The sequence below is a fragment of the Columba livia genome, chromosome 25, assembly GCF_036013475.1.
Source record: "Columba livia isolate bColLiv1 breed racing homer chromosome 25, bColLiv1.pat.W.v2, whole genome shotgun sequence".
In the NCBI taxonomy this organism is placed as follows: domain Eukaryota; kingdom Metazoa; phylum Chordata; class Aves; order Columbiformes; family Columbidae; genus Columba; species Columba livia.
The window spans coordinates 4,921,054-4,943,749 of NC_088626.1; the positions used below are offsets into that span (position 1 = coordinate 4,921,054).

The following is a 22,696-nucleotide window of genomic DNA, read 5'->3' on the forward strand; positions in this document are numbered from 1 at the left end:
TCCCCCTCCCCCCCCGCAAGACCCCAGTATCCAGACTCCCCCTCGAGGACCCCACACCCGCCTCCTCACCCTCCCCCGAGAACACCCCCCTATGCCACCCCAATACGGAGCCCCCCCCAATGTCACCCCAAACAACCCCTAAAGGCTCCAAACCCCCCCCAAGCAAAACACCCAGGAGGGGTCTGGGGGGGCAAAGGGCACCTTGAAGCCCCCCAATACCAGAGGCTTGCTGGGTGTGGGCTGGTTTTATTGGGGGGGGGGGGCAGGTTTTATTTGGGGACATGCACACATGAGGCTGCCCTGAAGGCCACCAGGGCCTGGCTGGGGGACACCGGGGTCTTTCCCCCCCTCCAGCATGGGGACACGTCACCCGTGGGGTGGGGGTTCATGGGGGGGTGGGTGCCCCCACCCTGGGGTGCGGGTGGGCGGCTGGCGGCTGGCGCTGCCGTTGCCATGGGGACCGTGGGCGGCCGTGGGGGGGGCACCGCGCCAAGCCCGCTGCTATTTGTGCATCCACGGAGAAATTTCGGCACCCGGCGCGGGGGGAGACGGCGGGGGGGGGGGGGGAACAGCAGGGTGAGACCCCGAGGTCGGCACCCCCAAAACTGCCATGTACCTGGGGCCCACCCCACCAAATCCACCCCCCCAGGATCCCATATCCACCCCTCAATGGACCCCTAAATCCAACCCCCCCACCCCGATCCCATACGCACACCCCAAAATCCACCCCCCTCCCAGGATCCCATATCCACCCCTCAATGGACCCCTAAATCCAACCCCCCCCCGGATCCCATATGCACACCACAAAATCCAGCCCTCCCGGGGACCTGATATCTACCCCCCCAATGGACCCCAAAATCAAGCCCCCCCTGCTTGGGGACCCCATATCTCCCCCCGCAAAGGACCCAAAAACCCAGCCTCCCCCTGGGGAGCCCATATCCACCCTCCAGTGGACCCCAGAATCCACCCCCCACCACCACACGGGTGGGGTGGGGGACACAAAGCCACTCGCAGATGTCCCCAGACGTCCCTGTCCCCAATTCAAGCAGGGTGGTGGTGTTGGGGGGGTCACAACACACATGTCCCCCCCCCAGATGGTGGCACCAAATCACTCGCAGCCCCCACCCTCCAGAAACGTGTTTATTGCAAACCAAGGGGAAGGGGGGGGACGGGGAAGGTGACAGCTGGGGACCCCCCCTGTGCACCCCAGTGGGAAACTGGGCCTGGGGGGCCTCCATGTCCTCCCTCCCAGACCCCAAAGTGCTGTGTAAGGGAAACCCAGATGTTTTGGGTACGGGGGGGCTGGCGGCCGTGCCAGGGATCCCCCAGCCCATGGTGTTGTGACAGCCCCGTCAGTCCCCGGAGGAAATGAGGAGCAAACCCCGGGGGCTCCTGCACACCCCGACCCCCCCCGGCGATGGGGTGAACTGTGAGAACCCCCCCATGGTGCTGGATGGGGGCCTGGGGAATTTGGGGGTGCGTGGCAGGCAGGGCACAACATCCCTCCCATGGCCCCCCATCCTCACGGCGTCACCCAAAGCTGCCCTGTGCTGGGGCGGGATCTGCACCCCAAATCCCCCCAAAAATAAACATCCTGGGATCCGCACCCCCAGAAACCCCCACAAATAACCATCCTGAGGCACCAGAAACGATGGTCGCGTCACCCAACGAGCCGCGGCTGTTCCAGCCGAGCAGGAGCAGGGTCCCCGGGTTGCCGTGGTGATGGGACGGAAAAGCTGCATTCGCCAGGTTTCCCCGCTCGGCACCGCGGTGACACGGTGCTGGCAGCGGGTGACAGGCGCTGGGGGGGTCCCGGGTGGGTTTCTCCTCTCCCCGCTTTGATTTTTGTGGTTTTTTTTTTACATTTTTGGCTGGTTTATTGTTATTTTGGCCGCTGTCAGAACTGGACGGCGCCCGGGGAGATGTTGAACATGGAGGGGTCGAACTTCTGGCCGCGGAAGGGGGAGCCCTCGGTGTCCCAGCCCTTCTTCAGCATCTCGTGCACCTTCTGCAAAATGAGGTTCCCCGTGGGGTCTGGGTTCACCCCAAACCTTCGCCCGTGTTCCCCACCCTCCCCAATACCCACCCCACAGGCATGGGAGGGGGCTGTGGTACCAAGGTGACACCAAGGTGACATGCCTGAGGGACCTGGACAAGCTGGAGAAGTGGGACTGTGTGGGTTCACCAAGGCCAAGCGCAAGGTCCTGCACCTGGGTCGGGGCAACCCCGGTACCAATCCAGGCTGGGGATGCAGGGATGGAGCAGCCCTGCGGAGAAGGACTTGGGGACACTGGAGGGGACAGAAATCGTTGTCCCTGAGGGTGGTGAGAGCCTGGCCCAGGTTGTCCAGAGGGGTGGTAGATGAACCATCCCTGAGACATCCCAGGCCAGGCTGGACGGGGCTCTGAGCAACCTGAGCTGGTGAAGATGTCCCTGCCCATGGCAGGGGGGGCACTGGGGGGGTTGGGGAGGTCCCTTCAACCCAAACCGTCCTGTGATTCTCTGGTGACACGGGGGACTGTCACCTACCAGCTCGTGGCTCTGGGGCTTGCCCTGCAGCTTCTGGTGGTAGTCGAAGGTGAGCCGGTCCAGCACGGCGTGTTCCTCCTCGTCCACCGTGGCCATGGAACGCTCCTTGTTGATCTTGTCGATGTCGATCTGCTCCTCGCCCTCCAGGATGGCGTTCCACCAGTACTCATCCCCCTTGTTCAGGTTGATCTGGGGACAAGGTGTGGGTTAGAGGGGGACGTGTCACCCCCTGCCTGCCCCACACCCCCACGGCGGCGGTGCCACCAGCTCATGTTGCCACATCGCTCCGCGGTATGGCCGGGGCTTGGCCACCAGCAGAGGGTCCCACTCCAGTCCCAGGTTCCCCTCCATGGGTGACGCGGGAGACAAATGCTTGTCCCTCCCTCCTTCGGTTGTTCAACGGCTTTGCACAACCCCACCGCAGCCAACATCCCAGCCCGTGCCGCAGCTGGTGACACCAGCCCGTGGGTGACACCAGCTCGCGGGTGATGACAGCCCAGGGGCGACACCAGCCTGTGGGTGATACCAGCCTGTGGGTGACACCAGCCCAGGGGTGACGCCAGCCCATGGGTGACACCAGTCCACGGGTGATGCCAGCCTGTGGGTAACATCAGCCCGTGGGTGACACCAGACTGTGGGTGACACCAGACTGTGGGTGACACCAGCCCATGGGTGACACCAGTCCACGGGTGACACCAGCCTGTGGGTGACACCAGACTGTGGGTGATGCCAGCCTGTGGGTGACACCAGCCCGTGGGTGACACCAGCCTGTGGGTAACACCAGCCCGTGGGTGATGCCAGCCTGTGGGTGACATCAGCTAGGAGGTGACACCATCCCAGGGGTGACACCAGCCCATGGGTGATGCCAGTCTGTGGGTGACACCAGCCTGTGGGTGACACCAGCCCGTGGGTGACACCAGCCTGTGGGTAACACCAGCCTGTGGGTGACACCAGACTGTGGGTGACACCAGACTGTGGGTGATGCCAGCCTGTGGGTGACATCAGCCAGGAGGTGACACCAGCCTGTGGGTGACACCAGCCCATGGGTGACACCATCCCAGGGGTGACACCAGCCTATGGGTGACGCCAGCCTGTGGGTGACACCAGCCTGTGGGTGACACCAGCCCACGGGTGACACCAGCCCACGGGTGACACCAGCCTGTGGGTGATGCCAGCCTGTGGGTGACATCAGCCAGGAGGTGACACCAGCCCAGGGGTGACACCAGCCCATGGGTGACACCAGCCCATGGGTGATGCCAGCCTGTGGGTGACAGCAGCCCAGGGGTGACACCAGCCCATGGGTGACACCAGCCCAGGGGTGACACCAGCCCAGGGGTGATACCAGCCCATGGGTGATGCCAGCCTGTGGGTGACACCAACCAAGAGGTGACACCAACCTGTGGGTGACACCAGCCTGTGGGTAACACCAGCCCATGGGTGACAGCACCCCAGGGGTGACAATGTCACCTGCTGCTCCGTGCCACCCTGCTCACCAGCAGCCCGAGCCATGGAGGACTGGCCCAAGGACAGGGGACACTCTGAGGACAGGGGACACCATGGGGACACGAGCCACCCACACAGCTGGGGAGGCCGTGCCGGTGCCAGCGTCACCGTGGGGCCACCCCCACCGGGAAGCCCCACTTGCCGCTTCTATTATTTTGCCGGGAGAGGGGTGGGCTCCTTCCTCCTCTATTACTGGAGCAATAATCCCAGCAGCACGCAAGATTTATGGCGTTCGTCGGGCCTCTCTGCAAAATCATCAATAAAGGCCGACAATACAATTTACTCAAACCTCCCTGGAAGCTCCAAACAGCTCCGGAGGGGAAAACACGGGCGGCCGCTCCCGCTCCCGCTCCCGTTCGCGAGCCGAGCGTCGGTCCCCGGTGCGAAAAAAAGGAACCAATTAATACGGGAGGGGGTGGTTGGGGCTTAATCCTTCTGGGAGAGCAGAGCCGGGGGGAAGGCGTTGGTTTATCCAGCTAGACGGGCGTACTTGTTCTCTGTTTACCATGATTCAACTTTCCACGGGAAGAAAAGCCACCGAGGGTTTTGCTCGTGGGCTTCCCGAGCCTGGGTGGACCCAGGATGGGAATATCCCCCACGAGTGTCAGCCCCTCGGAGCAGGGACAACCCCAAACCTGGGCCAGGAGCATCCTCAGGGCTTGCTGCTGCTTCTCCCCGGGGTTTGAAACAAGAGCGATGTCCCCACGGTGCCACCGGTGTGGCAGATGCGGCGCGCGCGGCGTGGCCACCCCACGGCGCGTCCCCAGCAGAGCCAGGCCGGCGGCAGAGGGACAAACGGACGCCCAAGGGCTATGCTGGTTATCAGACGTCACCCACTGCCACCCCGAGCACCAGGGGAGGGAAAACTCATCCCTTCCCCCTTGCTCACAAATCGCCGGCGCCCACCTGGCGCACACTCCAGGGAACCCCCACGAACCAGCTGGGAAACACCCCCCCGAGCCCTAAATCTCCCTTGATTCACTAATCCCCCCCCAGTATGGCTGGCGGAGCTGCCGTGGGTGCCAGCCGGGGGATCCTGTCCCCCCCACGCCCCACGCGTGGCCCCGGCTTTATTTACCGCATAATGTTTCCCACCCTGCTGGGAAGAACAGAATTATTCATTTCTTCCCAGCTTTTCGGTGCTGCGCATCGCTCCAGCGCCGAGCGCTTCACAAACAATAATTAATTAACCTCTGCAGCCCGCCTCGTGCGCACAGGGGGAATCTGCTCGATCCCCTTGATTCCAGGGGGAGAGACGCAAAACAGGGAGCGAGACTCTGAAATGTCCACGGGCCAGGGCAAAACCCTCTCTACCACCTGGAGTTTGGGGTTTTGTGGTGCAGGAGCAGTCGCCGCTGACGGGTCCGACCTCCGGGATGGGGAGCGTGGGCTCAGGTTGATCTCAGACACGTTTCCGACGATGGTTTTTGTGGATTCAGCCCAGCGCTCGGCTGGGGACGTGGGCTATGGGAGCTGGGGGTGATGGAGAGACGGGCTGGAGCTTCTCCAAGCACTTGGGTGCAAGAATCTCTGCTGGGGAGCGGCTGAGGGAGCTGGGGGTTCAGCTGGAGAACAGGAGCTGAGGGGAGACCTTCTGATCTCTGAACTGCCTGAAAGGAGCTTGGAGCCAGGGGGGTCGGGCTCTGCTCCCCAGGAACAAGCGCCAGGAGCAGAGGAAACGGCCTCAAGTTGCGCCAGGGGAGGTTGAGGTTGGATGTGGGGAACAATTTCTTCCCCAAAGGGCTGTGGGGCATTGGAACAGGCTGCCCAGGGCAGTGCTGGAGTCACCATCCCTGGAGGGCTGGACAGACGGACATGAGGTTCTCAGGACATGGGGCAGTGCCGGGGTGGGTTATGGGTGGATTCAATGAGCTCGAGGGGCTTTTCCAACCAAAACGATTCTGTGATTTTCAGAAGGTCGAGGTCCAGGAGAGCTGAAGGCTGTGGCAGATCCCTGGGCTCACTCCTCACCCACACACCGAGGAAAACTCCGGTGTTTGACCACACGAGGCTGCTCCTCCCTCGGGGAGCGATCCAGGAACCCCGAGCGGGAGCAGGGGTTATTTTTTTGCAAGGACACATCTTGACCTGATTCTGTTCAGACAAGACAAACACTTTGCTGCGCTACAAGTTCCCCAGCTGACGGCTCAGCCCGACCCTCCGGGGTCCCAGAAATGCTGGTGGCCGTTTGCCGGCACAAGGATTGGGTCCCTGCGGCGTGTCCGGGCTCTCGGTCAAACTTCAGCTCCATTTCTAAGGCTGCAGGTTCCCCAAGGGCCTCTTGGGCTGTCGGGAGATCTTCAACCACCTCCAAATGGGTCACAGCCCAGATGAGTGTTTTGGGGTGCGCAGGGAGGCAGGAACGGCGGCTGGGAAGGTCACAACCCTTAGCGGTTGGCTCTGGGCTTCTCCATCGCGTGAGGTTTCTTCTCCGATCTGAAACGCCTCGTTGGAGTTGGGGAGATGCTGCTGAGGGATGGAAGTAGGTCTTGGAAAAACACACATCTCAGCAGGTGCTTTTCTGCTGGAACAGCAACCGTCACCCCAAAAGTCAGGGAGATGTTTAGGGGGTACGGCGGAGGCAGCAAAGGGAGAGCATCACAGATTATTACAAACTTGGCCTCGTGGCTCACGAGATGACAAGCCGAAGCGTGTAATAGCTGTTCGAGGCAGAACTCTGTGACAAAAGCCCAAGTGTGGATAACAAATGCTGGAGAAGAGGAGAGAAAAGACAGGGAATGGGGGGAAAAAAGTCCCCCGCAACAAAAATAATCCCAAAACGTGTTGTGCACAACACCCAGTGGAGATTTCTAAAAACAGCTCGTGCGGAGCTATTTTAATCTCGCTTTCGACAAGCAAGCGGGTGTGATGGAGAAGGGAAAGCGCAGGGATCACACCCGGGCGCAAGGCTTTGGGACAGGGACACCATCCTGAGCGGGAGGAGCTGCGGACAGAGCTCACGTGGTGTGGGATCTGCTTCCAAAACGACACCCGCTGGGTTTCCGCCGCGGCCAGGCTGTCGTGCGAATGGTGAGGGTGCCAAGGACAAGATGGGAAATGCGTTGGAAAGGCAGAGCGGTGTTGGAGGGCTGGGGAAGCCGTAGGAGCAGCCGGGAGAGCGGAGAGATCCTGATGATCGACGTGTCCTGCAAGAGCGAACGGGACCCACCGGCCTCTCTGAGCTGATCTGGGACTGAGCAAATGGGAGAGATTCCACCTCCTCGGCTCGAGCTCTGCCCACAGGGATTGCCTCGACACGAGGAAACGGCCTCAAGATGCGCCAGGGGAGGTTGAGGTTGGATGTGGGGAACAATTTCTTCCCCAAAGGGCTGTGGGGCATTGGAACAGGCTGCCCAGGGCAGTGCTGGAGTCACCATCCCTGGAGGGCTGGACAGACGGACATGAGGTTCTCAGGACACGGGGCAGTGCCGGGGGTGGGTTATGGGTGGACTTGGTGATCTCCAGGGGCTTTTCCACCCAAAATGATTCAGTGATTTTAACTCACAGACCACGACAACAAGAGCACACGCAGGGTTTTCTCCCAACAGAGCTGCCGAGGTGCCCCGAGCAGTGACCAAGGCACCAGGATCTCTGCACCGACCCCCCACTGGCACTGGGTGCTTTAACCCCGCCTGGGGTCCCAAGTGGCACGTCACGGGACACAGAGACCCCCGACCACCACGCTCGGGGCTCACACGGAGCCGCACAACACGTGGATGCACAAATCAGGTGCAGAACGGGGCCATCTGCCCCATCCGCCCCCCAAGCCGACCCAACCGGCTCCCGGCCCGGCCCCGCGCAGGCGCTTAACGAAGCAACTCATTAACTCATGGCTGGATGTCGCCTGATGAATGAATCGGGAGGAGTCGCAAACCACTTTTGGCTACTCGGCGCACGGAAACCAGGAGATGCTCTTGGGCGAGAATTACTCACTCTGCTCCAGTTACCTTACAATTCTTCGGAGCGAAATCTCATCCCACCACCAATATGTTGGCAGCCAGCTGGAGATCCTCGGCACCTTGTGCTCGCGCTAATTCGAAGCGAGACCCAGCCCGAGGGTTGGAGGGAACGGGGTCGCTCCCTGTGGCTGCTCCAGAAGGCCCCGAGTCTCGCTCCGCCCGCACCATTCCCGTCCTCCTCCGAAATTCCCTCCCTTGCCGATGGCAGCAACGTCCCCAGGGACTCCATCCGCTCCTTGGGTCACCTCTGCACGGGTCTGTTCCTTCCCAGGATTGTTTCTCTTCTCAGGATTGTTTCTCTTCCCAGGATTGTTCCTCTTCCCAGGATTGTTCCTCTTCCCGGCTGAGCTAATTTTCCAAAAGCTTAAGAACATTTTAAAAACGCAGGTTAACGATGCCACCGCCTTTTTCGCATCGTTTCAATGGCCTAAAGTAGTCGGAGAAGCTTCTCCCAGGGTGTAAAACAGCTTTGATTGCTCCTGAAACTTCTGGGAAAGCCTCTGTGTGGAAAAGGAGAGGGCGAAGGTGGGCAGAGGGGGAAAAACCCCACTCCCGGCACATTCCGAGTCCCAAAACTCACACAGGAGTTTGGCAACTGTTTGCCACTCAAGACGCAGGCGGACGGGGAGCAACGCAAACCCCCAGGACAGTTACAGCTGTGACACGGCCCCCACACCGGGCAGCAGAACTCCCACCCGCATCCTGAGCACCCCGGAAACGAGCCCGCGGGCTGGGAACACACTACGGGGTGGTAACAACCCCCAAACCACCTCGCCGGGGAAGATCTTGGGGTGCAGGCACAGCACGAGCCATGGGGCCTGATGGAGGCAAACGGAGACGAAGCCACAGCAACCGATTCCAAGAGGAGAAATAAACAAGCTGAGGCAGGATGGAGAGGAACGGTGGGGATGGGCGTCTGTCGGGACGCTGGGGCCAGACTGGGACCAGGTGAGGCAGGGGGCAAAGGACACGGTGCTGTGTCACGAGCTCTCTCTGCTGATCAGGGGACGGCGACCACGTGCTGCCACCACCGCAGCTTGGGGACCCTCCTCGCCCAAGCCCACGGATGTGCCGCTCTGCCAGAGCACACGGCGCACAGATCGAGCTGGACGTCGGACGGGGAAAGCCAGACACGTCTAATCTGGCTGTTTAAGGAGTTTATCCAGTTTTCCGGGCCAAACCCACCAAGGGAAGGCGAGGAGACGCGGGCGGCGCGGAGCAGCCTTACCAAAACGCACTTGCCGGGCTCCAGGCTCCAGAGGGAACTCTCCGTGTTGATCTTGTGGGTGAGTTTCCCCTCCATGAGGACGCGCTGGCTGCTCCCCTCCAGCACCGCCACGCGAATCGCGCCGCTGCTGATATCCACAGACACCTGGAAACACAGAGAGAGAGACAATAACGCGGCAGGTTCCCGCGTGTCCTCGTGCTAAGCTGGGGTGTGGGGTCAAGTGCACTTGCTGGGGATGAGAGAGAGAGAAGAGCTTTCAGACCCGTGTGGAAATCCCGCTGTCGTGTCAGAGCAAATGGCAACAGCTCAGAAAAACGAAACCTCTCCAGGGATTGAAAGGCAGCGGGGCCCGGCAGCCCAAGCCCTGGAAGGATTTGGGGCAGCTGGTTCTGCCTCGTGCCTCAGTTTCCCCACTGAGAAAAGCAGCAAACCCACAGGGCTCCTCCACGGTTGGGCACCGAACTCTTGAGGAGCGCAGCGGGTGCCCAGCTGTTACCACAACAAGCCGGGCACAGGTGTGTGTGTTCCTGGGTGGTGCGAGCTGGAAATGGGAACAACTCGGGGATTTCTACAGCGACACGGGCAGCGGCGGTTCATCCCCCATTCTGCCGCACGCACCAAAACCTCCTGAGCTCCGTTTCCCCCGTCGGAAGCGGCGCGGGGCCCAGCGCAGGCCTCCCGAGGCGGGGATGCTGCGGCACGGCTCCCGCTCTGCCGCCGCGGGGGGACGGGGCCGCGGCAGCTCCGTCCCCAGGAACGGGGCCAGGTCCCGCCTGCGGCAGCCATATGGGGAACCCTGCTCCAACCTGCCGCGGAGGTGACATGGCTGTCCCCTGGGGTGACGGAGGCCGGCTGTGACTCGGCTGTGCCGCACGCGGTACCCTCGCTCTCCAGAGAGACCATATGTTCTTTTTTCTCCCTGTCGGCCCCGAGCATGAGCCAGCCCGGGGAGTTACAGGGGGACCTGGGTGGGAAAGGAGCAGGTTTGTGGCCCCCGGTGCTGCCCCGAGAGGAGGAGACTGCGGTGAGATTTGCCTGCATTCTCTCCCAGAGTTCCCCCAGATCTTCCTCCCGCTCTGCAGATCTCATTTGAAATGTTATTACATTATCCATTACCTAGGAGATTTCCAGCGGCTCACTAGCTCCACACAGGCAAGAGACGGGCAGAGCCGCTCCAGCTGGGGGGCACCACGGCTGCGCCTGATGTCACCCAGATAAAGTCCCCAAACCCACCACGTGTGACAAGGAGCAGAGGAGAGCCGGCACACAGTGACACCGGGACCGAGCTGCGCTGCGGGGAGCAGGGCTGCGGTCACAGGGGGTCAGAGAAGGGATGTTCTGGCTTTGTCAGATGGGAGAGGACAACAGGATGAGAGGAAACGGCCTCAAGTTGCGCCAGGGGAGGTTGAGGTTGGATGTGGGGAACAATTTCTTCCCCAAAGGGCTGTGGGGCATTGGAACAGGCTGCCCAGGGCAGTGCTGGAGTCACCATCCCTGGAGGGCTGGACAGACGGACATGGGGTTCTCAGGACACGGGGCAGTGCCGGGGGTGGGTTATGGTTGGACTTGGTGGTCAAGAGGGGTTTTTCCATCCAAAATTGTGATTCTATGAGAGGACGCCTGGCTTTCACCTGGCACCTGGCTGCAGATGGCCGCTGAGATTCCTGCTGGATGGGAAACATATCCGGAGAGGCTGTGTCACCGAGCAGCTTCCTCCAGCCATGTCTGAGGCTTCACACAGGATGGTTTGGGTTGGAGGGACCTTCCCATCTCCCCCAGTGTCCCCCCTGCCATGACAGGGACATCTTCACCAGCTCAGGGTGCTCAGAGCCCCGTCCAGCCTGGCCTGGGATGTCTCCAGGGATGGTTCATCTACCCCCTCTCTGGGCACCTGGGCCAGGCTCTCACCACCCTCAGCACAAACAATCTCTTGTATTTAACCTAAATCTCCCTCCTTCAGTTTAAAACCACCACCCCTTGTCCTATCGCAACAGGCCCTGCAAAGTCTGTCCCCATCTTTCTTCTCGGCCCCTCTTAAGCATGGGAAGGATGAGGCTCTGCTCCCTGCCACCGAGGGCCCTTGTCCCCGGTGCAAGGACGGGGCTGGTGACACCGGGCTCTCAGCACAGCACAGAAAAGGGTCGGAAAGGGTCAAGGGTGAAAAAAACAAGATGACCCCCAAGTTTTTGGGGTGTGGGGGCCAGGGATGCTGGAGAAACAGATGGCATCTCAGCTGTGGGATCCGTGGGGACAGGAACAATCAAATGGTAGAGGTGTTTCATTGCAAGGTGGCTGCAGGGTGAGGGACGTCCCTGAGGTGGCTCTGGGACCAGCAGGACACGAGGAGAGGGAGCGGAGAAACCCAAACAGCAGAACCGATCCAAACCAGGCAGAGTTAACCCAGCCGCTTCGCAAAGCGATCGCAACACCCGCATCTACCCGCAGCCAGCAAAAAGGCCACTCTTGGCACAGCGGAGGTGACAGGGGACGTGGAGAGAAATGTCCACGAGGACTCACATGGTGCTGCCCGGAGATCACAGGGTTTGGCACACGTGGCTCCTTCTCAGGTGCCTCAGTGGCAAAACCACTTCTGTTCAGTGTCCCTGCTCTGGTGGGGAGGGTGACCAGGCTCCATGAGGGGCTGCCCGTCCTCCCTCCGTCCCCTGCGCCCCAGGTTGTCCCACCACCCTGCGCTCACAGCCGGCACAACCGGGGTTTGCCTGAACTGGGCACGGAGCGGGGAGAAAAAGCGCGATCCCGCGGGAAACGCCGTCCCGGCAGCGCAACCACAAGCGGGGGCACCCCGTGTGCTCCCGGGCTGCCTGTCCCCCACCCTGCGCTCCCCACAAACCTCTCTGCGCCCCCAAAAAACACCCGGTTCTCCCAGCACTCGCGAGGAAACCCAGCGCTCGGCTCGCTGCTGCCGAGCCTTTCCACCACAGTCATTTCTGTGCACACTAAAACGCCCACGCCCGCCCACGCAAATCAAACAAGCAAAACACAAACCTACGAAGGAATCGAGCTCATCTCCTCCGAGCCAGGCAAAAAAAAAGAGGCTCGTTGTCATTATCTCTATTTAAGTGCTTGGGAAGTGCTCGAATCCACAGGCCCCTGTTGCGCCTCTAAGTAGATCAGAGAGGTGGAGACGGCAGAGGAAGATGCTCCCACCTTCCCCATCGCCCATTCCTGCTCCGCGGCCACTTTTTTGGAGCTCCATACAAGGAAACTTGAAGCTCACCCGAGCGAAAATGTGCCATAGCAACAGCCTGAATCCAAAAAAGTGTCATAAGGAAGATTTTGAGCAGCATTAGAGCTGGGCACGCTCTGAGCCCGGGGACCAAACGGGGGAGATTTTTAATCTCGCCTTGGCAGGCAGGAGCCAAAAAGCTGCTAATTTTTTAAAAAGATAAAGTTGTGTGGTGAATGGAGGGGAATGCACAACCCAGCAACAGCGTGTCCAAACTCCACGGAGCTTTAAAACGGCTCTGAACCTTCCTGCTTTTGGTCTGTGACCCAGCCTATCTGCTTCCAGTCCCCCGAGACTGGAAGAGGTGGAAATAAGCACTTTAAAATGAAAAGTCAGCCGCCAAGGGGGGTGGATGAAGCCAAGACCGGGAGACTCCTCACAAAGGAGAAGGAAAGTCCAATGTCTGAACAATCAATTGCCCCGAGAGGGAGGATAGCAGGACCAGAGCTGCGTGGGAAGAAGCTGCCCTGATATCATCCCCATCCACAGCCCAGGGCGGGCAAAGCCACGATGTTCTTGTTTTCTTGGCAAGGACACAAGTCCCCTGGCACAAAGGGCACTTCCCTGGGCAGGGAGAGGCATCGTGATCACAGAGGGATGGAACATCCGTCTGGATGTCCCCAAATCCTTCCAAGAAACTGCCTGGGTTTGTTTCAGAGAGATGCAGCTCCTGGTCCCCTGCCGTCCCCGCGCAGCCGCTCGCCCCCTCACCGCTCGGGTCTGGGGTGCTGCTGCCAACGATGATCTTTTGGCACCATCGGGAGCTGTGGGGCTGGAGGCGGTGGACAAACCCAAGTGGGATCATTTCAGCCACCCTGGAAGCAGGAGAACGGGGGGTGGGGGAGATCCCAAATGGAAAAATACTGGCTGAGCCGTGGGGAGGGCAGCACTCCGGAAAGAGCGATGGGGGAAGAGCGGCTGGAAAGCTGCCCGGCGGAAAACAACCTGGGGGTGTTGGCGACAGCGCCTGAACACGAGCCAGCCCAGGTGGCCAAAAAGGCCAACGACATCCTGGCTGGTACCAGCACTGTGTGGCCAGCAGGCCCAGGGCAGTGACCGTCCTGTGCTGGGACCTGGGGAGGAAAAACCTCGAATCCTGGGTGCAGTTCTGGGCCCCTCACGCCAAGAAAGGCCTTGAGGTGCTGGAGCGAGTTGAGAGAAGGGAACGGAGCTGGGGAAGGGGTTGAAGAAGGAAGAGAAGGTTGAGGTTGGATGTGGGGAACAATTTCTTCCCCAAAGGGCTGTGGGGCATTGGAACAGGCTGCCCAGGGCAGTGCTGGAGTCACCATCCCTGGAGGGCTGGACAGACGGACATGAGGTTCTCAGGACATGGGGCAGTGCCGGGGGTGGGGGAACGGGTGGACTCGATGATTTTAAAAGTCTTTTCCAACCAAAATGATTCTGTGATTCTAAAGACAGGAGAGTTCAAACTTCTGGGTCGCACTAAGCCCAGCTGTGGGGACGCCCCTCTCCAGGTGAGACCCCCCCTGCCCACGCAGGCAGCGGGAGGGTCCCCAGGTCCCTTCCACCCCACATGGGCTGTGCAGAGGAGCCGTTCCAGCAGCTCCCAATTGCAAACGAAAGGCTCCAAGTCAGCGGGAGCAAGCAGGAAAGGAGTATCCTTCATCCCCAGCCAGGCTTGGAAACCCACAGGGGAGTTTGCAATCAGCGTAAGCTGAGAGAAAAGCACAGAAAGCGCCAGGAAACCGCACTGGGGCCAGAGAAACAGGACGCCACAGTCGTAAAGGGGACACGGCCACACTGGGACCATCAGTCCCCACCAGCGCCGGAGAAAATGGCACAACCGCACCCTGCTCCTTGAGAAGGAAGGACAAGGAGCCTTCCCGTTCCAAACACAGCTTCCCGGGACACCCCGAGGGAAAGGGGCCCAAAGACACGGCGTTAAGGCTGCCTTACCTGTTTGCCTTTAAGGATGTGCTTGGGCACGGGCACTTTAATCTCCAGGTCGCTGTAGTCTTGGGACCAGGCGTAATTCTCTCGCACGGCTCCGTTGTAGCTGTCAGGGTCTGTCTGGAACTGCTCTTGTCTCCTGAGGAGGAAAAAAGGGGTGACATGCCAGATATTGGACAGATTAGAGAGTGGAGAGAGCAGGAAAGCTGAAAGCAGGGTACGAGAAGCAGAAGGGAGGGCAGAGCCATCCTGCGAGATCCCCAGCACTTCAGGCTGGTGCTCAGTCCCTCCCATGCTGTTGGGCCTGCCTAGGATGGGAGAAGGTTCATAGAATCATTTTTATTGGAAAAGACCCTCAAGCTTATTGAGTCCAACCATAACCCACCCCTGGCACGAGGGACCCACAACTGACCCCAGGATTTGAGGTCTGGCCTCCCCAGCGCCCAGGACACTGCGACCTGGTGCACCAGGAGGAAACAGAGCTGGTTTATCCTCTTAATTCTGTCACCACTCGCCGTTGCAGCTGGTGACACAGGTGACAGAGCTGTGGAGCAGGACGTCTCAGGAACCAGCCTGACGTGGCACTGGGACAACTGGGTCACAAGTGACATTTGGAGCCAAAACTGGTCACTTCCAGCTGCGAAAGCTCAGGAGAAGGATGAGGAGGTGGCCGTGAGGGCCAGATTGATCGGATCGATACGCGATAATCAAGACAGCATTTCCAGCCAACAAGGAGATCTGTGTCACCCCACGTCCCTTTAGCCTGCTGAGGATCTTCTCCATCGCACCCTCCCGGGGGGGCTTTCCAATAAAATCAAGTCCTGCCTAAAGATAGCTGCGGTGCTAACAAAAGGCAGAGATGTTTAAAATGTTTCGACATGCAGCTGGTCGCCAATCCGGAGCTGGATAAACAGGGGGCCGCAGTAACTTATATAAGGGGGGGGCTGGTGACGAGTGGCCCCAGGGGGTGGCAGCTGGTGGCCCTTGGGGACCCCCCTGCGCCCCGTTGCTCCCCGACACCCCCACAGTGCGCGGCCGTCGGCAGCAGCGGGCGGGGGTGGCTGCCAGCAGCGCGGCGCCCTGAGGATTATGTAAGATCCATCAATTTTAATTAAATTAGGCTCTAAGATGATCGCAGGGTGTTGTCGAAGGGGTTGTGTGTACAACCCCCCCCCCCCCGTTTATTTTCTCTTGGTGTTTTTACCTGCCTTGTTACAACCACCCGCACCCCGGGGCGGTTTTGATGCGGTTCCGTGTGCAGCACCGGGGTCCAGCAGTGGCCGCGGGCTCCCGGCCTCGGGCCAGTGATTTTTCGGGGCAACAGCATCACTGTTTTTTTTGGGCATTTTGGCCTCTCCTGGCGGTCGCCCATTGGGTGCCCATCGCCATGGCAACGGGGTTGGCATGGCAGCGCCGAACCGCCGGCGCGGGTTGGTTCCAGCTGTCGGTTTTCCCAACCGCCCCCAGCTTGTGGGAGTCGAGCAGGCTGGAGGGCGATGGGGGAACGGAGCGGGGACCGGGGGCCGCGGGTCACTGTGGGGTCCCACTCGCACCCTGCGCAACCAAAGGGGTTCAAACAAGGGAGGCTGCGTCCCCGAGCATCGTCTTGGTGGCACCCAGTGATGCTCTGGGGACACGAGCCTCCCTGGGATCACCCTGTATGAGGCACAGGCAGGAAAAAGGGACGTTTCTCCCCTGGTTCCATCCCCCTGTGCCCTCACAGAACGTGTCCCGGCGTGGGGGACTCTGCTTGGGGCAGCGCAGGGACACGCTGCTCCTGCCATGTGCCCCGACCCCTCGGGCTGGAGTGAGGGTGGATGTGGCCGCACGGTGAAGCGGAGAACAAACCTGAGCGGGGTTTAAAACCTGCTGGGTTTTGGCCTCCTAAAAGAGGGAAAATTCTCCTTCTAATCAGCGAGGCGCTGGGCAGAGCTCCCCACGCTCCTCACCAGCAGGGGCCACGGGGACCGCAGCTCGCTGGGAGTCACCAACCCAAGTGTCGGCAGCTCCCAAAGAGCGAGGGAAGAATCAGACAAGAAGCAGCAAATCATAGAATCGCAGAATCATTTTGGTTGATAAAGACCTTTCAGATCACCGAGTCCACCCATAACCCACCCCCGGCACTGCCCCATGTCCTGAGAACCTCATGTCCGTCTGTCCAGCCCTCCAGGGATGGTGACTCCAGCACTGCCCTGGGCAGCCTGTTCCAATGCCCCACAGCCCTTTGGGGAAGAAATTGTTCCTAAATCCAACCTCAACCTCCCCTGGCGCAACTTGAGGCCGTTTCCTCTCATCCTAGAGAGCTCATGTACCCCAGCCAAACCATCCCCATGCTCCACGTGGAAAATGATGTGACTAAACCTCCCTCCAGCTGCCACTGTCCACCCAGGGACGTGGAGACTGTCACTTGTCTGCTCCTTCCCCTGAGACCCAGCCCAGACCCCTCCAGCCCTTCGGGCACGTCACCACCACCCATCCCTGCTCCAGCTCCACTCCCGACCTTCAAAATCCTCAGATGTGAAACTCATGAGGCGACTTTGTGCCCCAAAACCGGATCACAAGAGGTTGGGAAACTCCTCTGCAAGTTCAACCACCTGCTCTTGCACAAAACAAGGGTGACAAACTCAAGCCTCAGCCTCGTTAAGCACCTCTGACATACGGCTCCATCATGTCCTGGAGCAGCTCTTCCTTTCCTGGAGGTTTTCCAGCCTGGTCCAACTGTGCTTTGCACACCGCGCTTCACGCCAGCGGCACTCAAGAAATTAGGCCCAGCTCCCTGGCCGGGGGGCGCCTGCCATCCTCGTCCACAGGATTCGGCCCCAGCTCATGGAGAACTCGGCCAAATCCGCCCCTTGTGTCACTTCGACAGCTCCACCACGCCGCAGGCAAGAGAATTTCCTACAACGCCGTCGCCAGGAGAAATCCCCGGCCCCAGAGCCACCTGAAGGCAGAGGCGGCATCCAGCGTGAAGGGCGGTTGGATGGGGATTCTCCCGGCAGCCTTGGCGATAGCGTGGCTGCTCCCGGCGCGATGGGCAGCTCACCGCGGTGCCAAACCGCGTGCCAGGGCTGAGGGAGGGCGAAACAGCACCGGCTTTTAAACTCGAGGGTTTGGCACCGCGTGCACTTGGCTGCCGGGTGGCGGGGACGGTGTGGGTGGGTCTGTGTGTTCTGTCTTGTTCTATTTTTTGCGCGCGATGTGTCATTTTGGGGGAGGTGAAACCTTTAACAATGCAGCGCCGAGAAGCAGTCGATCCGCGCTGCACATCGCGCGGCTGCGCTCTCGCCAGCCCCGGAGCCGCGGGGCGCAGGGTCAGACCCGAGGGCGGCGAGAGGGGGACCCCGAGGAGACGCGGTGGCATCTCCGGGAGATGCTACTGCAGCGAGGGCCTGAGCCACACACTGAGCCCAATATCCAGATTTCTGGGGGTTTCTTATCCCGGGATTTCCAGCTCTGCGGGTGCACGATGAGCCGAGCGATGCGGGAACGGCGACCGCGCCATCCTCTGCTCTGCGGACACGGGGCTGAAGGCGCTTCCATCCTCAGAGCACGACAGCTGCAGCACCTGCTCTGTAAAAGCAGCGCCGGACACAAACCGAGCGCAGGAACCAAACACCGAAGGATTTGGTTGAATGTTTTATATGAGGAGAAGTAGGGCTGCCCATGGAGTTCCTCTTGACCGAGGATTTTGATGTAAGAATGCAAAAGTTGAGGAAAAGATTGCCTGTAGCATTGGGGCTAAGGACGGCTGCTGCTGCGAGGGGTGCAGAGCGGGGCGAGCGCCATGAGACGGTGTTAACATGGGCCTAAACCCAATGGATTTGTTTTTTCCTCCATAAGAAAAGAAAAACATCCCAAGGATTTTCAGAACTACTTAAGGAAACCGATCCTCTCAGCCTGGAGCATCCGGGCTTTCCCATCCTCGGGAAGCAGACGATGGGTGTGCGGGATACGCCGCTTTTGCAGAGTCGAGCACGGTGCGACGGCTCAGCCGGCGCTGGTTGGTTGGTCGAGCAAAGCGCTGAGCTCAGGGCGGGGGTCTGCACCAAAACGGCACCGCAGATCCCTCCAGGCACTTGGCATTCACCGAGAGCTTCTCTGGGGCCAGCGCCGCTGTTTGCTCTTAGTCAAGGTGAATTATTTAGGCAGCTGCAACGCAAACGTGTCAAGCCAGTTAAGTGATGTGGAGGCGGGTGGAGGGGAGAAACAACCTCAAGAGCCGAAGCTGAGTGAGCGGGACCGGCCGAGGCTGAAGAAGATGAAGTGGGGGGAAAGCCGGGCTGGCACAGCGAAGCCTCACAGAATCACAGAATCATTTTGGTTGGAAAAGCCCCTCGAGCTCATCAAGTCCATCCATAACCCACCCCCGGCACTGCCCCGTGTCCTGAGAACCTCATGTCCGTCTGTCCAGCCCTCCAGGGATGGTGACTCCAGCACTGCCCTGGGCAGCCTGTTCCAATGCCCCACAGCCCTTGGGGAAGAAATTGTTCCCACATCCAACCTCAACCTCCCCTGGCGCAACTTGAGGACGTTTCCTCTGCTCCTGGCGCTTGTTCCTGGGGAGCAGAGCCCGACCCCCCTGGCTCCAAGCTCCTTTCAGGCAGTTCAGAGATCAGAAGGTCTCCCCTCAGCTCCTGTTCTCCAGCTGAACCCCCAGGTCCCTCAGCCGCTCCATCACACTTGTGCTCCAGCCCCTCACCAGCTCCGTTCCCTTCTCTCAACTTGACACAGAAATGCAGCCCCAGACCCACTCCGTTTCTGCTCCTGAAAGAATTTCTACCATTCCTGCCCTGCTCATGCTCTGCTGTCAACACCCCATCCCATGAGGTCCCACTGGCACATCCCAACCACAAAAACGAGCTTCTCCCTTCTGCAACACCGTCCTCCTTCAGCGCGGGGAAAACGGGTGTTGTACAGTCACCCCACAGCCAAGAGCGGAGAAACCCCCCACCTCCGCGTCCAAACCACCGTCAGAGGCCCCGTGCGATGCACGAAACCTTCTTCAAGCTGGAGACGTTGCCAAGAATGGAAAGATCTCATTAAGTAATAATGAAGTTCCGAGCAAGCAGGAAAAGAGGAAAATCGGGCACGGCGCGGCCGTGTGCCCGACCCACATAACCACGCGGCGCGGGCTGCCGGGGAGACGCCGCGCACGCCGTCAATCCGGCCGGCGGTTATTGCCGTGATCAGAGGTTTGGATGCAGGCGGCTGCTCCATGACAGCAGCCCAGAGTGAGCGGTGTCCATCTGCGTAATTAATCCCGTGTCCAGTATATTTTGGGAGAGAAGCTCTTGCTGAGACCAAGTGCTGCGGGGCTGCACCAAGGGCTTTTCCCCCTGATTTGGTTGGAAACGCCTGCCCCAGGGTGGGTTTCACTGAGTCAGGTGCCTCCGTCACAGTTCAAAGTGCCAGAGTGTGGCCAAGAGGCCACCAGCATCCTGGCTGGTACCAGCACTGTGTGGCCAGCAGGCCCAGGGCAGCGACCGTCCTGTGCTGGGACCTGGGGAGGAAAAACCTCGAATCCTGGGGGCAGTTCTGGGCCCCTCAGCTCAGGGCTCAAAATGGCGGCACCAAAATCACCTCAGGGCTCAAAATGGCGGCACCAAAATCACCTCAGGGCTCAAAATGGCGGCACCAAAATCACCTCAGGGCTCAAAATGGCGGCACCAAAATCACCTCAGGGCTCAAAATGGCGGCACCAAAATCACCTCAGGGCTCAAAATGGCAGCACCAAAATCACCTCAGGGCTCAAAATGGCGGCCCCAGGGGTGGCGGGATCACCTCATGAAAGCCCTTGAGGTGCTGGAGCGAGTTGAGAGAAGGGAACGGAGCTGGTGAGGGGCTGGAGCACAAGTGTGATGGAGCGGCTGAGGGACCTGGGGGTTCAGCTGGAGAACAGGAGCTGAGGGGAGGATCAGAGAATCATTTAGGTTGGAAAAGTCCCTCAAGATCATTGAGTCTCCCCCACCCCCGGCACTGCCCCATGTCCTAAGAACCTCATGTCCGTCTGTCCAGCCCTCCAGGGATGGTGACTCCAGCACTGCCCTGGGCAGCCTGTTCCAATGACCCACAGCCCTTTGGGGGAGAAATTGTTCCCCAGATCCCACCTCAACGTCCCCTGGCACAACTTGAGTCCAAGCTACTCTCCCCTGTGCCCACTGCACCCAGGCTGGCAATGTGGGGAGGGGGTTCCCCGGTTCGAGGTGCCCAACGCAGCACCCACACCAGAAGACGCTTTTACCGCCCGAGCCATCAGCCAAACAGCAAATCCACCCAACCCACTGTGGCTGGAGTCCCACCAGTCCCCCAACATGGGACCAGACACCCGTGCCGCTCCCTGCCAGCTCAGAGCTTTGCTCTTTTCCAAACGTGCTCTTCAGGGCAGCTCTGAGCCTTCCCTTTCGCTTCCCAAGTTATTTATGGAGCCGTTCGACGGAGCCAACGTACTGACATTAGACGGGTTGAAATGCCAGCACCGGCTCGCAGGAGAGTTTCGGAGCGTCGGCACCAGAGGGCTGGATTTCACGTACAGCTGGGATATTTAGGTCAAGGACGGCAGGACACGTCACCATTCGGAAAAGTCCCCCTGGGATCTTATAGCGTTTGCATGGAGCTTATACAACCTTGGATTTCAGAGGTCTCCTCCAAGACAAACCGGGCCAGATTCAATTAAAGCTCCCATGGAAAAGGGGGATCAAGCCAAAGAAATGTAAAGAGGATTGAAATTTGGGGAGCAGGGGACAAGGTGGCTTCTCAGAACCCCAAACCACAGACAGAACTCGGCCTCAACTCTCCCAGCGCCCAATGGCACAACCGGCCGTGCCGGACCCAGCACACCGGGTAGTTTTCCATATTATGCTGCTTCCTTTGGTGAACAAGGCGATATTAAAACAAGCAAACAGATATTGCTTTTTTAAATAAGAACCAGGCACACGCTGTCCCTCGGCCTCCAGCCCTGGGATTTTTCTGCTTGTTAAGAGAAAAAATTTATAGGTTTTAATTTAGTTATTTTTGGTCCTGGGACCTAATTTTGGAGCTCAGTACCTTGGTAGGGCAAGCAAAGCCCCGAGCGATTCAGTGCCTGACAAGGGAACTGCTGCTCCGCTGCTGATCTCAGCAACGCGGAGTCCGATTCCTTGGGAAAAACGCCGGAAAATTGGGCCCCGACTGATTCCTCATCAGCCATGAAAAGGCTCGTTAGAGTCGAGGGCTCGTTAGAGTCGAGGGCTGCACCAGACAGGGCTTGGGGGGATCTCATCCTCGCCTCGAGCGTTTCAGCCCTTTGAAAAGATGCTTCCCAAGCAGCTGAGTTTCCACCGCGATGGGAGAAGGTTTATGTGTTAAAATCATTCTCCCAGCAGGAAGCCGCAGCCGCTCTCCATTGCAAGAAGAAAGGCAGGGGAGGACTGGACTTCCAGAGAAGTTTCCCCGCTTCTCCCAGTATAACCTGGGCACGTCTCTCCTTGAAACCAAACGTGACGGCACCACAAATCCAGCACTGCAGCTGCCGAGAGCCAAAGAGCCTTCGTGTGACTCCATGAGCCAAGAACACGCCGCTGTTGCTCTCCTGGGCACGTCAGAGGACGGAGGTCTGGATGAAATTCGTGTTCCTGGTCGGCACGGGCTGCAGCTCCCGCCTGGAACGTCAGAGTCGGGAGGAAAAGGGTTTAAGTGATGCTGGTTGAGTTGGTGGGGGGACTGTGTGGCTGGAAAAAGGTTCTTGGCCTCACTGGGATGGCGGCGACAGCCCAGGAGCAAAAACTGGGGTAAGAAGTGGAGAACCCTGATGGGTTCACACACACGCAGAGCACGGGGACACGCCGGCATCGACAAGGGATGTTGGAGGATGGTGTAGGACCAGGAGGAGCACGAGGATCCTTAAGGGAGAAACAACCAAACAAACGAGGCCTTTTCAGCCGAAAAATGGGTTGAAATGGGGAAAGGGACGTGATGGGAAGACCCCGCACAGGGCGGAGAAGGGAAACGGGGAACTGCTCGCTGCCTCTCCACCCGCACACACGGGTTCCAGAGCTGCACGGCCATGAACCTGCTGCAGGATGTCGCCGTGGAGAGAGCCCAGGCCTGCGAGGGTTGAAATTCAGAGACAAAAGGGACAAAAATAACCCACCAAGAGACACGAAAGACCAAACGCTCGCTCTGGCTCGTGGTGGCAGGGGGAAAAGCCGGAGGAAGCATCGCCGCACGCCTCGTTCTGTTCTCCTCCGCTTCCCCGAGCGTCTGCTGCTGGTGGGGACGGGATGCGGGGCCAGATGGAGCTCGGCGGCACCAGGTCAGGCCGTCCTGCGGGGACGTGTGCCG

At 59.7% G+C, this 22,696-nt stretch overlaps 1 protein-coding gene across 1 annotated transcript in view; it reads right to left on the bottom strand.

Annotated features, from left to right (window-relative positions):
- Positions 1-1,126: 1,126 nt before the first annotated feature.
- Positions 1,127-22,696, bottom strand: part of NUDCD3 (NudC domain containing 3) — a 29,696-nt gene continuing 8,126 nt past the window's right edge. Inside the window, exons 3-6 of the mRNA XM_065041192.1 lie at positions 14,384-14,516; positions 9,220-9,363; positions 2,530-2,718; positions 1,127-2,008 (exon numbers count right to left, since the gene is read on the bottom strand). Coding sequence (XP_064897264.1) covers positions 1,898-2,008; positions 2,530-2,718; positions 9,220-9,363; positions 14,384-14,516 — 577 coding nt within the window. The 3' untranslated portion in view covers positions 1,127-1,897. The remainder of the gene's footprint in view (positions 2,009-2,529; positions 2,719-9,219; positions 9,364-14,383; positions 14,517-22,696) is intronic.